The sequence below is a fragment of the Trachurus japonicus genome, chromosome 10, assembly GCF_045865225.1.
Source record: "Trachurus japonicus isolate A0001 chromosome 10, Traja_1.0".
In the NCBI taxonomy this organism is placed as follows: domain Eukaryota; kingdom Metazoa; phylum Chordata; class Actinopteri; order Carangiformes; family Carangidae; genus Trachurus; species Trachurus japonicus.
Window position 1 is genome coordinate 21,517,620 of NC_140916.1, and position 12,293 is coordinate 21,529,912.

At 41.4% G+C, this 12,293-nt stretch overlaps 2 protein-coding genes across 3 annotated transcripts; both read right to left on the bottom strand.

The window, feature by feature from the left end:
• Positions 1–622: 622 nt before the first annotated feature.
• On the bottom strand, positions 623–3,097 carry c1qtnf2 (C1q and TNF related 2). The gene is made up of 3 exons (XM_085790012.1): positions 2,859–3,097; positions 2,277–2,534; positions 623–1,938 (listed from the first exon to the last, which is right to left on the bottom strand). The coding sequence occupies exons 1-3, from the start codon at positions 2,884–2,886 to the stop codon at positions 1,298–1,300; spliced, it is 927 nt and encodes a 308-aa protein (XP_085646138.1). The 5' UTR covers positions 2,887–3,097; the 3' UTR covers positions 623–1,297.
• Positions 3,098–4,091: 994 nt separating this feature from the next.
• On the bottom strand, positions 4,092–11,915 carry slu7 (SLU7 homolog, splicing factor). 2 transcript variants are annotated; one of them, XM_085790018.1, is made up of 15 exons: positions 11,789–11,915; positions 11,369–11,537; positions 10,759–10,912; positions 10,589–10,669; positions 10,301–10,465; positions 9,654–9,719; positions 9,402–9,533; positions 9,109–9,206; positions 8,951–9,018; positions 8,396–8,535; positions 5,033–5,194; positions 4,843–4,944; positions 4,660–4,737; positions 4,447–4,569; positions 4,092–4,350 (listed from the first exon to the last, which is right to left on the bottom strand). In XM_085790018.1, exons 2-15 carry the CDS (start codon positions 11,527–11,529, stop codon positions 4,171–4,173), a joined length of 1,710 nt encoding a protein of 569 aa, XP_085646144.1. In that variant the 5' UTR covers positions 11,530–11,537; positions 11,789–11,915; the 3' UTR covers positions 4,092–4,170. The 2 variants fall into 2 exon arrangements, with proteins under 2 accessions (XP_085646144.1, XP_085646145.1); XM_085790019.1 differs by having other exon boundaries at positions 11,369–11,512; positions 11,776–11,915.
• Between the last annotated feature and the right edge of the window lie 378 nt (positions 11,916–12,293).

Genomic DNA, 12,293 nt, shown 5'->3' on the forward strand with positions numbered 1-12,293 from the left:
TTTCCTCTCCGGTGGCTCCGCGGTAACAAAGTCGCCTGCTCCTCGGCTGCACCAGCTGCTGCTGCTGCTGCGGTGCGAGGCTTGTGCGCCCGACGTGCAGGGCCCTCCTCCAGCCTGGGAGTTGTAGTCCTTCAGAGGTCAGTGGCAGAACTACAAATACCCATGCTTGAGCCAAACAAACACCAATTTTATTCATACAGGCCACGTGTGATTTGACCTCTATTTTCTTTATTTCATCATTTTTATTGTTCCGGGTTTTTTTTTTTCTTCAATTATTAGTTTTGATAGATCACTTTTTAATTAGCTAGGCTAATTAGCTTGGCCTGTAAAATAACCCTGGTTTAACACAAAGCCTGTACACCAAAAAGTTTAAATGACGCTGCTGCCAAAGGCCATCATGTACATGGATATAAGATCAAAAACACTAATCAGTTAAAATGCCATTTCCTCTTGATGACCCAATTATTTTTCAAAACAGGCCTTAAAATGAAGCAAAGACAAAAATATACTGTAGAAAACTGAAAGATAGCAGTGAGCTGAATAAAACACTTTAAAAAAAAATCAGCTGACAAATCATGTAAAAAAAAAGAAAAGAAAAAAAAAAGACAATGGTCTCTGTCTTATTTGCTGCAAGTCCTCCATATCCAAAATCAATACCCACTGTGACATTTTAACTTTGCAGTGAGAATGATGGATATGCAGGATTTGACACTAGTCTGTTAGTATGACAATGGTTTGGTGACATCATGTAACAGTAGTTGAGAGCCAGTCTTGGTCCTGGAGCTCCCTCACCCATGTGACACAAAAAAGTTTCCAAATGATGAAATAAATCAGATAACACAAACAGGACAACAACTCAAGAGATGTGGTACATAAATTAGCTTTCTCAATGACTACTCCTTATATATTGGCCTTTTATCAGTTTTAAAAGCATCTGATAAAATGGCAACATTAACTAGGCTATATCTAGCCATGCAGGAAATCCTCTCACAAGCCAACACACAAATGTTTACCTCATCACTGTATGTCAAAAAGGCTAATTATGTGGATTGCAGAATCCTAAACTGAATTCATATACAGGAACAAAGTAATTGAAATGACAAAGTAATTCAATGACAGACTTTTATCAAAAAGTAAATAACAAAGAATAGTTAAGTGGTTTCCCAAATGTGGTTGAATTAGCTACTACTTTCCCCACGTGTACGCCCCCTGGTGTCAGAACCCGTTCAACAACTCCCCTCAGCTGGAGTGATCATTTCATTGCATTTTTTTAAAAGGGTATTTCAGGATAACAGCATTAACTGTCATCTTTGGCGTTTGCTTTTCTGTCAGCTTCACTGAGAAACTCCTGGTCCGCGTAGATGAGGAAGCCAGTGAATGTGCTGTCCGTCCAGAAAGGGTCAAAGAAGAGTCCGTTCTGTTCAGAGTAGAAGATCTGCAGCCAGACCTGGTCGCCCTGCTTCAGGTGGAGAACAGTAGAGCCAGACGCCACATCATTGTTCCCTGTGTTTGCATCAAATGTCTTGATCTTGTACTGTCCATTGTGCAACAGCCCAATGGCGAGGTGCTTATTTGCAAGAGTGATATCATAGGTGAAATAGTAGACTCCAGGTATGGCACAGACATACTTCCCACTGCTGGCATTGTAGTGGCTCCCCTCATTCAGCAGGATTCGGCTGAAGCGGATGGGCATTCGCTCTTTAGGGTAACTCTTGGTCACCGCCACAGAAAAGGCCGAGCGGGCTGCACTGCCACAATTGCAGCGTCCGGGAGCCCCTTCCTCACCCGTGTCACCGTGCTCCCCCTTTGGTCCCCGTTTTCCAGCCAGCCCTGGTATTCCACGTTGCCCCTTCAGTCCCCGTGGCCCGGCCTTGCCGAGAACTCCTTCCCGACCTTTCACCCCTGGCTTTCCTGGGTTGCCCGTCCTCCCGGGGTCACCTGACATCGGTGGGAAAATGATGGCAGTGATAAACTCAGACATGCTTTACTGATCACAAATATTCAATACAAGAAGTTGTCAAAACAAAGAACAGCCCTTAAATCAATTTGTTGCGATAGGAAGCTGTGCCGATCATAAATAATTTCATTTGTGCCCAAACAACAACATAACAATTGGCTGTCAGCAAAGACCATAGTTCATGAAAGAGTCTATATCTGTTAGTCTTGCCCAACAAGACTCTGATGTACAAGTTAGGATCTGATCCTCTGGATACTGGAGATGGAAACGGAAGAACTGCCTCAAGTACTATGGTAGATAACCGTTAGTAGATAGCCACCTTGATCTCCATTTTCACCCTTCCCTCCATCCTTTCCATCGGGGCCATCCCTCCCTGGGGCCCCCATAGGCCCCACGGTCCCCGGTGCTCCAGGAACTCCTGGGTTCCCTGCAGGCCCCTCCGGACCTGGCACGCTGCAGACCAGCTGGGAGGAGTGGATGGTGATGTTGCGCCCTTTCTTGGATGAGGAATTTGTTGACTGGGAGACGACAACTGACAGCAAACACAACATCACGCACATCTGGACCATGTTGGTCACTGCAGAGTTACAGGGGGAACAGGGAAATTTGTTGTTTACAACAATTCATTTGGTTTGGGTTGTTTTGTATACCAGTCTCAATCACAAAATGCAAAACTGTGTGTTAACACAAAGCACAACATTGTACATGCACACCATCTACAGCTGTAGTCTGAGCAAAAACATGTACGCAGTTAGCTTCGTGTAATGTTTTTTAGGTTTAGACTATTTGCTGCAGAAAAATATGATGCTAAAATCGTGCAGGAGTTACACAGAAGAAAAGACTTCAGCTGACAGTTAGGGTTGTGCATCAGACATTTTAAAAACGTAGATAAACAACTCACCAGACGAGAAATTATGACCTACTGACATTTTTCACCTTTGTCCAAGTCCTTCTTTGTCTGTGATCGCACACTTTCCTACATGATTTTCCAATAATCGAGTGAGATGGCATTCTCCAAGAGACGCGCTGCAGAGAAATGTGCAGCACAGTGAATCACAGTCCATAACATCCGCCCTGTTTAACCAAGTACACTGCCAAAAAATACTTTCAACATGATGTCATAATCAAGTCAGTGCAACAGTTTTGTACAGCTGAAGTGGTGACGCTTCACTTGTTCACAAACTCCAAGGGGCAGAAACAGGATATTATGAATAGTATAGTCATGATTAAGTTACAGTTTTGTGTGTTTTAAAATAATCCCACACAGATTTTAAAGCTACAAATGGAAAATTGGTCTATAGTATTAGTATATAGTATAAGTATGAATAAAGCCTACCAGATGTTTATTGCTGTGATGAGACCAATAGAAATGTTCCAGTTGTTAGGTGAGGTAGTGTCTTGTCTTTAACCATCTATTGCCATTTACTACTTTTAACTGGAAACACGTGAGGACAAATTACATAAGTGTTTTTTGTGATGCAGGTTTCTATGAGCAAGAACACAAATGATCACACAAAAATGTTTGCATCAGTAAATATCTGAACTGCACATCCAGTATGTTTAGCTCCAACAATGAAAGTAGATGTCTCTAAAATCCCTCTAACAAGGCAATTTAACATTTTTAGGGAAAACTCTAACAGACTAATTATAACTTAAAGCAGTGTTTTTAATGTTGTGAAACATGTCTGGAGGGCGTTTCTAACTGTCAAAGGAAACAGGCTGAAAATTACAAAAAACACTGCCACAATCACAGTGGTGTTGATAAGTGTGCGTTGATATCATATTTAAAAAAACTATTTTGAAACCACACTTTGTAGCCAAGACAAATGTTTTATTTATAAAAACATATTGATCCTACTAAAAGTAGCTCCTATAATTACTGTAGAGTGAGAATGGCTCCATTTTGAATTCAACTAAAATCAGGGTTTTTAAAAAAAAGAGAAAAAAAAGGGATGTTTTCATTTTTACAGATTTATCAGTGGAATTGGGTATACAAAAACAACCCATTATTATTGTCCTATGGGAATTACCCTTTGAAAACAAAAAGCGCGCAACATGAAATTAACAAAACACTGTACAAAGTTTTCATAGCGTTTGTGTCAAACTGTAAGTTTATAGGGGAAAGTTGACTTTGAGATTTTTTTTTCACTGAGCATCTGCTCTAGTAGAGTCCGTGGGAAGAGTTGGAGGGAGTCAGCAGGGATGGATGGAGGTCACTGTCCCAGGAAGGACGCCATGGGATCATCTGGGCGGCAGCGCTTCATGCGGAAGGCCTCCATCTCCTCCTCGGTGGGCGCCTTCACTTCCTGCAGGCTGCTGTACGGCCTCTTCCTCTCGTCCAGCTGCATGATTGCGTCTATGTGCTTCACTCGTTTATCCTCTGCTTCGAGGGCCTGGGAGGAAGACATTGGTTGGAGGTCAGTTACAGAAATGAGCCAAAACACAGACACTGACAACCTAACGCCGTCTCAACACAAGCACATGTTTACCTTCTTCAGCTTCTCCTTCTTCTTCTCTTCATCCTCTGAGTCACTACTGTCAGAGCCACGTTTCTTATTCTTCTTGCTCTTCTTTTTCTTCTTCTTCTCTTTCATCATCTTATCTCGGTGCATCTGATGATTGTAAACGGTGACATAACATACAATGAGATCTAAGACACCAAAACATCTGTTCTTAGCAGCAATCTCTCTGGTGTCACTCACCTCCAGCAGAGATTTTGGCTCTTCTTCCTCCTGTGGTTCAGCGAGTCCCTCTTCAAATGGAACACACTCCGAGTTGTTCTGCAGGTTAATGAAGACAGAAGTTATAAAACATTATAGAAAAGAAACATACAGAGTATATATACTCTGTGTATCAAGCCTTCTCACATGATCACATGTACTCACTATTCCAACTCCAGTCTCTCCTGTGCAGTAACTCTGTTTGATCATGGAGCGACAACACTTGTATCCCCAGTAGCCGTCTTTCCAGTAAGAACCCCAAACACACTGAAAACACACAAGATTTTAGTTAACGGTAGTGAACGAAATCAGCTAAATTAGCAACAACCATTGTCTTTTCCACCAGCGCCCTTACAGTGTGGTTGTTGATGAGCACGTCCTCCTCATACTTGGAGCGGGCGACGGCTTTCTCCAGTCCTTTGAGTACAGCACCGTGACGAGAGTACTCCACGTAATCCTCCGTCTGGGCCAGCAGCAGCTCCCGCGGTGGAGCATCTAAGTGCTCTTCACCTCCATACTGAGAGTTACAAACAAAGTCAGTGTCATCAGCCAGAATGAATATTATTAGTATACATCATTTTTGGCCTGGAAATAATATATTCAGATCATTGCACTGATTTATACCCACTAATATCAACAGTTGATAGAGCTGATATATTCTGATACATACTGAACACAAGATGCTATCAGACCCTTGGTGTAACACAGTGATTCTTAACCATAGGGCCGCGGCCCACGCTTGGGCCGCCAGCAACCCCAGAGGGCCGCGGGACTGCGTAGATCAGGCATGTCCAAAGTCCGGCCCGTGTCTCAGGCCTTCAAAAAGGCTGAATGACAAGAGGGAGTGAAGCCTCTTGTCAGTCATCCAGGATCTTTGTCTCTGTGGGGGGAGGCGGGGCCGCTACCACACACACACACACAGTGCAGCATGTGACCCTGTGAGGAGCAACGCTAGGTACAGTGTTGCCAACTTGGCGACTTTCCAAACCCTCTTAACGACTTTCTTTTAGTCAAAAGCGACTAGCGACACATCTAGCGACTTTTCCGGTGCTGTTACAAACGTTTCTGGTTTGGAGACTCGGACGTGAAAGCACGTCATCACTGCTGTTTTTTTGCAACGAGCAGCGGTGCTGCCGTGAGGTCAGTCTCACAGTGTCACGGAGCTGTCCCCACTACAGAGACCCGCTCCACGCCGCTGACACCCCCACCACACCCGTCTTTAGAGCGACATACACAGCCTCAGCTCACTATTCACCTCATCTACTGTGATGACACACAGTCAATATCTATTGAAGTGCTATTTTGTTGAGACTTGATAAGAACATTTTTTGATTTTTGAAAAGAAAAAAAAAAAAATTCCAGACAAATTTTTCTTCATTTTATGGGGTCTTCAAATATGAAAAGCAAAGTGATTTTGGTAAAAACTTGTTTAGATTTGTTTATCTGTGAAGAAATGAAAAGAATGCCATTTGCAATAAAATGTATTAAATAGTTAATTATATATGTACATATATATATATTAGGGTGCATCAAATTTGAATGGGAAATTTTAATTTCAAAATATCAATTTGGCTGGCAATGCATTTTGTTCCAGTTAACATAAAAATGACTTTTGCAAAGTTTTGAGGAAATCCATTGAGATTTAGGGGTGCCACCTAACACACAAAGTTTTGTGAAATTTTCGAAAAATGTGCAATTTTTCAAAAATCTAATTGCCAAAAAATTTACAAGGAAATGTTGAGTACATTGAACTTTTATACAGTAACATGTTCTATAGGTCTATCAAAGTTAAAATTAGTTTGCCTGCCCTTTGGGCAACTTGGGCATTTCTCAGAATTCAACTTTCAAAATTCTCCATTCATTTTTCCTATAGACAAAATGAATGGAGGTCAATGGGACATGTTCATGTGGTCTTACCCTGAGTTTTGTGCAGCAGCAATGGATGTTGGACACACATATAAAGTTTAATTGACTTTATTGTTAAACACAAGGGGCAATACTGCCACACTTAAAGGGATAGTTCAACATTTTGGCAAATTGGCCCATTGACATAATCCCTATAGTCATAGCAGTAGGTTCGTTACCTTTATTTGTCGATGCAAGCTATTTTTAGAAGCTATTTAGCTATTTTAAGTCGACCTGCAAGCTGCTCAGAGCTATGCTACGGAGGCTAATGGGATTTCTTGGTTTCCTCATCAAACTCATCAAATACACAATCAACAACTCCAAATTGCTCTCATGGACAAGTTGTGACCTGCACATTCACCACGCTATGAGCTAATAACAGAACGTTACCAGACAGAGTTGTTTTAGAGGGAAATAGACTGCTTGCCGGAAAACTGCCCCTGCCCGGAATGCACATCAGCTGCATTGCATGAATTTCCCTCTAAAACAACTCTGTGTGGTAACGTTGTGTTATTATCTCATAGCGTGGTGAATGTGCAGGTCACAACTTGTCCACCAGAGCGTTTTGGAGTTGTTGGGTTGTGTATTTGATGAGTTTGATGAGGGAAACCAAGAAAATCCCCATGAGCCTCCGTAGTGTAGCTCTGAGCAGCTCGTGGCTCGGCTTGGCCATTCAAAAAATAGCTTTGCACCGACATATACGAACCTACTGCTATGACTATAGGGATTATGGTAATGTGCCAATTTGCCAAAATGTTGAACTATCCCTTTAAAAGAACAAACCCTCTCTAGTGGCTAACTCACTGGCAACTCACAGGGCCTAATGATAAGAGCTGACATAAACTAAACTTCAGTCTTAAAGGAACTTAGTGCAGGATTTGTGGAGAAATACACATGCGTTTTAAGTTTGTTAATGCTAATGGGTGATGAAGCTTTAAAACCGAAAAGAATGAACCTGTATCTCTCCGTTGCCTTGAACAGGCTGTGTGCTGCATAATGCACTGCAATTTGGGGCTTTCATAAGTCTCAAATTTTAGCTGTAGGCTAGTCTAACTTCATCATTTGGCTACGATAACTTACCATTACATCACTAGCCTACCAGATGTGCTCGCAAATATACCTATATTTAAAATGTTAATTTAACAACTACAATGCTACTCTCAATAAACATGAGACATCAATACTCTAAATATGATATTGTCTACTCTAGAATACTGTTGATGTTACTGTAAGCTTAATAGCTTAGCTAACATAGCTAGACTGTGGTCAGCAAACTGTTGCTATTTAACGTTAGCCAGATGGGCACCAAATACCTATAAATATGACTACATTTCATTCAAAGTATGTAAATATACAAAGACACAACTACAGATATGGTAGTAATATGTAATAACAGTATACCCAACACAAAAACATAAAGATCAACTCAATTTTCTTGAGCTGGAGTCTTTTTTACCTCAGAGCTCTATGGCGATCATTGAGCACTATTACCATTTTATCCAACAAAAACAGATGTGTGGTGGCACCCCTAAATCATCATGTATTGGAAAAATATTTTGCATGTGTTGTTTCTACATATATTGGAACACTTTTAGCACCCAGCCATATCAAAATTCAAGAATTTTGTTTTTTGATGCACCCTAATATATATATATTTAATGGGCCCCCGGCCACTTTGTACTATAAAAATTGGGCCTCAAGGTCAAAAAGGTTAAGAACCCCTGGTGTAACATACAATTATCCTGCCTGACATATGTCACAGAGTGTAGTGTTTTATTTCTCGTGTCCTGTTTAAACAGGCAAAACATGTCACCTTCTCCAAGATGCCATCCCGCTGTTCTTCTTTGAAGTCCTCCTTCTTGACCTTGAAGGATTTGTGGAGCAGCTCCAGCTTGGTGGGGTCGGCCTGCAGATGCACCTCTGAGCCTCTCTCATAAGCCTCCCAAGCAAACACTGTCACAACATGAAGCGTCATCAATCATAACAGGAAACTGTTATGTTAACTGTTATGCTGCCTTCCTGCTTCTGCTGTGAGCAAATGGGATTTGTTTGATTTTAATTTATCCTGCTCTTGGCATGGGAAATATATTCTCATATAATTTACCATTTGATCTCTTATTTTATAATATGGATAGCACACAATGTAAAAGGTAATTACAGAATATAAGCATAAGTAGTGAAAAACTACTAACCACTGATGTCTGCAGGCTTTACCTTCTTCAAAATATGGTTCTGACTGTGTGTATACTTAACTTGACTGTTCACATGTGCTCTATTGTTTGGAGGCCCTATGACTAAAGCCCACAGCAAACAGAATAGTTTTGGTTCGTCCTCTTTTGTTGAGGAGAGGTAGCATTTTCTGACTTACACTGTGTCTGAGCCATGGTGATCGTGTCCCCAGAATAACGGGCAAAGTTGTCTCCAGCATACCCGACTCTGTCAACAAAAGAAAACACAACAGTTACAAAATGATTTCAACGTGAGCCAGTGAGTATCCAGAATCGAAACACAGTGGCAATGACTTACTCGTCTGGGTTCATGCCAGTGTTGGAGTATGGGTTCTCCCTCATAGCTCGAGTCTTTGGATCGTAGTAGGCGGAGTTTGGATCCAGATTCCTCAAGTACTGTGGTAGTGAGAGACAGACAGAATGGTTCAGGTTATTGATCCTAATGATACTCACTCACTTAATTTCATGCAGCAAATATTCTTGAGCACAGAAAAATAATTACCATCATAGATAAAAAACAAACAAACAAACAAGGAATTAAGTACAATTCAAGCACAGGCACTGGGCCTGAACAGTAGAGTTGTCTCTTACTTTAGCTGTGTCTTCTCTGATACGCAGATTCCTGACAGTGATTCGTCTCTTGGAGTCGAAATTCTGACCGGGCATGTCGATGTCATCTGCATATTTATCTTCATCTTCATCCTCACTGTCATGTTCCCACTGCTACAAACAAAGGATTTAAAAAAAATGCATTGTTGGTCAACCAGACAAGAGATTGTCTATAATTACAACATCTCAGTACAATCCATTACTTTTACAGAAGTGACATCACGGAGGACTTACAGTTTGGTCCAGTTTTCCAGAGGCCAACTCATCCTGAAGTTTCTGTGCCTTCAAAGTCCTCTTAGCCTGAGAGACAGAGGCAAATAGGAAGTCAGTTCCATGCAGTAGATGACAAATAGGCAACACACTTTAAATGCAATGTTTCGAATGAGACTCACACAGGATCACACCTGATTTGAGCACCGGCTCTGATTTCATCCCTCCCTCAGTAAAGTTTTTAAGGTGTTGTAAGAATAAAGGATTTCTCAGCGTCAGTTATCAATCTGATTAATCCATATATTGATAGAAATGTTCAGCGTCAGGTTATTTTATGTAGCTTGTTCAAATTTGAATTGGGACCAATCCCAATTCTTAATGGCGTATAGGAGTGTAATAGGAGTGCAGCTGGAAGAGATCTGTGCTCTTAACATACTTCTATGGTATCACCGAGGTTTGTTTTTTTCCTTTCTCCAATTTCTCCAGTTTTTTCTTGTATGTACATTTTTACACATTTTTTAAACTGCACTTTTTCCAACATTGTATGTGTATATGTGTGTACTGCTGCTGGCAATACTGGAATGAAAGACATATCTTAATCTTGATCTTTTCTTCCTCTCAACAAATGCTCCAGAGGTTAACCTCGCTGAATTTATCAAAGGACTACTCACCAGGTCGACTTTGGCATACTCCTCCACGATGCGCTGGTGTTCCTCGGGGTCGTATCCGTTCCAGCGGTCCCGCTTCCCGTCATAGTCCAAATCAAGCAGAACCTGAGAATGTTCATCTGGAGCTATGCCTGTGCCGGTGAACTTCGCGCCAACTTTTCTGGGTCGCTGTTGGGATCACAGCGAAGGTCAGAGGTTATAACAGATATAACAGTTTATAAATGTGCTGCAGAAGAAATGTGTAAAATACTATCTCTGCTGGAAGAGAAAAGATTGCGTTATTAATTTTACCTCCAAGCAGTCTTTCTTCTTGTGTGTCAGGGCACCACAGTTTTCACAAGCTCCTTTACGGAATTTTGTAGTAACAGTACCCTAAGGAGAAACAACATAAAACTATGAACTTTAAAGCTCATGATTACAGCAATAATTGAGAAAAAAAAAACCTAATTATTCAGTCTCACCTCTTGCACACCTCTTTTATACCACTCTCCAATTGTTGAGTATTGTGCCTCAATTTCAGACTGTGGTCTCTGATGCTTTAGTGTGGGCCTTTTGGATGGGTCGATATACCACGGCACTGATGAAATATACTGTGGGATGTGAGGGTTGATGTCCCTGGGGAGAAGAATCAGGATTACAAAGTGTCCACATTACTGTCACAAAACTAACACTGTCAACTATTCAAGTCAAGTTTGAGGGACTTGTACTACAGTCATGTAATAAGACAGCATCCCTTGTTTACAGTATGGCAGCACTGAGTCACAGAGTTGGTTCAAATGCTGAGGATGGACAATACATCAATATGTTCTCAATTTATTTGGGGTAAGTATTCAATTTGGCTAATGTGAGACCTCTATGATTGTCTGGATTTCAGGCACCACATTACAAAGTGTCAAGTTAGATAAATTGAAGCTGAATCAGAATGCTGACTGACTGAGACAGTAAGAGTCTGTCTGTCCCACACTTGGTTGTGAAAAAAGTCCCTCTTCAAGCAGCGGTTTGTTTCCAGATGTGAATATTAGTAGTACAGTAAAGTTGGTATCCAGACACTGACCAGGCTCTGCTACTTACTTTCCCTCCTCGTCGACCTCAGCTGGAGCGTTTCCCAGCTTCCTCTGCTCCTCCAGCTCCTTCTTCTTCCTCCAGTCCTCCCTGGTCATCTTCTTGGGCTCATCCAGCCCGACGATGCCCTCCGTGGTGGTGGTGGTGCTGACGCTGGGCTCTTCCGTCATGTCTGAACCTGCCGCCACAAACACACCGTGTTAAGTTATCGATAGTCGCCTTTACACACCGAACCGCTCAGCAGAAACACTATCTGTCTGGAGAAACGGTCCTCCAGTCGCTTTACTCTTGCTCATCCAGAACCAAATGTGATCAAACCTCATGGTTACAAACGGAAACAAACAAACCTGACCTAGCTGCTGACTTCAACGTGAAGGAAACGTTTTAATTTCATCTTTTAAAAAAATAATTAATACATTGTTTAATTACCTTGGTAAGATCCAACCAAAAGTACTTGAGTTTTTTTTTTGTAAAAGCAGTAGTTTTCTCTGTCGCTGACTCTGTTTTAGGACTTGTTACTTGTGTTTTGACTACAGACACATCGTCGCCATTTTACATCCACCGCAGCTACGTCACGTCCTTTCTTCCTCTGTGGTGGTGACGTAATGACGTTGGGAAACAGCGACGTCTAGAGGAGGGGGTTGCTATGGTTGCTGCTTGAACTATTCACCTCGATGTTGAGCATTAACCACAACAGTTGTCTATTATTGTGTAACGTTGTAATTATTATGCTACCAAGCTGTCAATAAAGTTGAAATCTTTATAAAGTAGACAGTTAGCAAATTAACGTGATGTTTGTTTGTTTTTTTTTGGGGGGGGGGGGGGGTTAATCAATAATTATAGTAGCCTAATTTATACTGAGCATAAATGTTTTGTGATTTTTTTTTTGGCTGGCCCTAATACTCCTTTGTAGACTACTTTCATATTTTGCCAC

Excerpts from the sequence above, each read along its gene's own strand:
- slu7 (XM_085790018.1), bottom strand. The coding sequence starts at position 11,529 with ATGACGGAAGAGCCCAGCGTCAGCACCACCACCACCACGGAGGGCATC. Across the intron at positions 10,913-11,368 it reads GAGGTCGACGAGGAGGGAAA|GGACATCAACCCTCACATCC; the intron begins GTAAGTAGCAGA and ends TCTTCTCCCCAG. Across the intron at positions 10,670-10,758 it reads ATAAAAGAGGTGTGCAAGAG|GGTACTGTTACTACAAAATT; the intron begins GTGAGACTGAAT and ends GTTTCTCCTTAG.
- c1qtnf2 (XM_085790012.1), bottom strand. The coding sequence starts at position 2,886 with ATGTCAGTAGGTCATAATTTCTCGTCTG. Across the intron at positions 2,535-2,858 it reads AGGTCATAATTTCTCGTCTG|TGACCAACATGGTCCAGATG; the intron begins GTGAGTTGTTTA and ends GTAACTCTGCAG. Across the intron at positions 1,939-2,276 it reads GGGTGAAAATGGAGATCAAG|GTGACCCCGGGAGGACGGGC; the intron begins GTGGCTATCTAC and ends CACCGATGTCAG.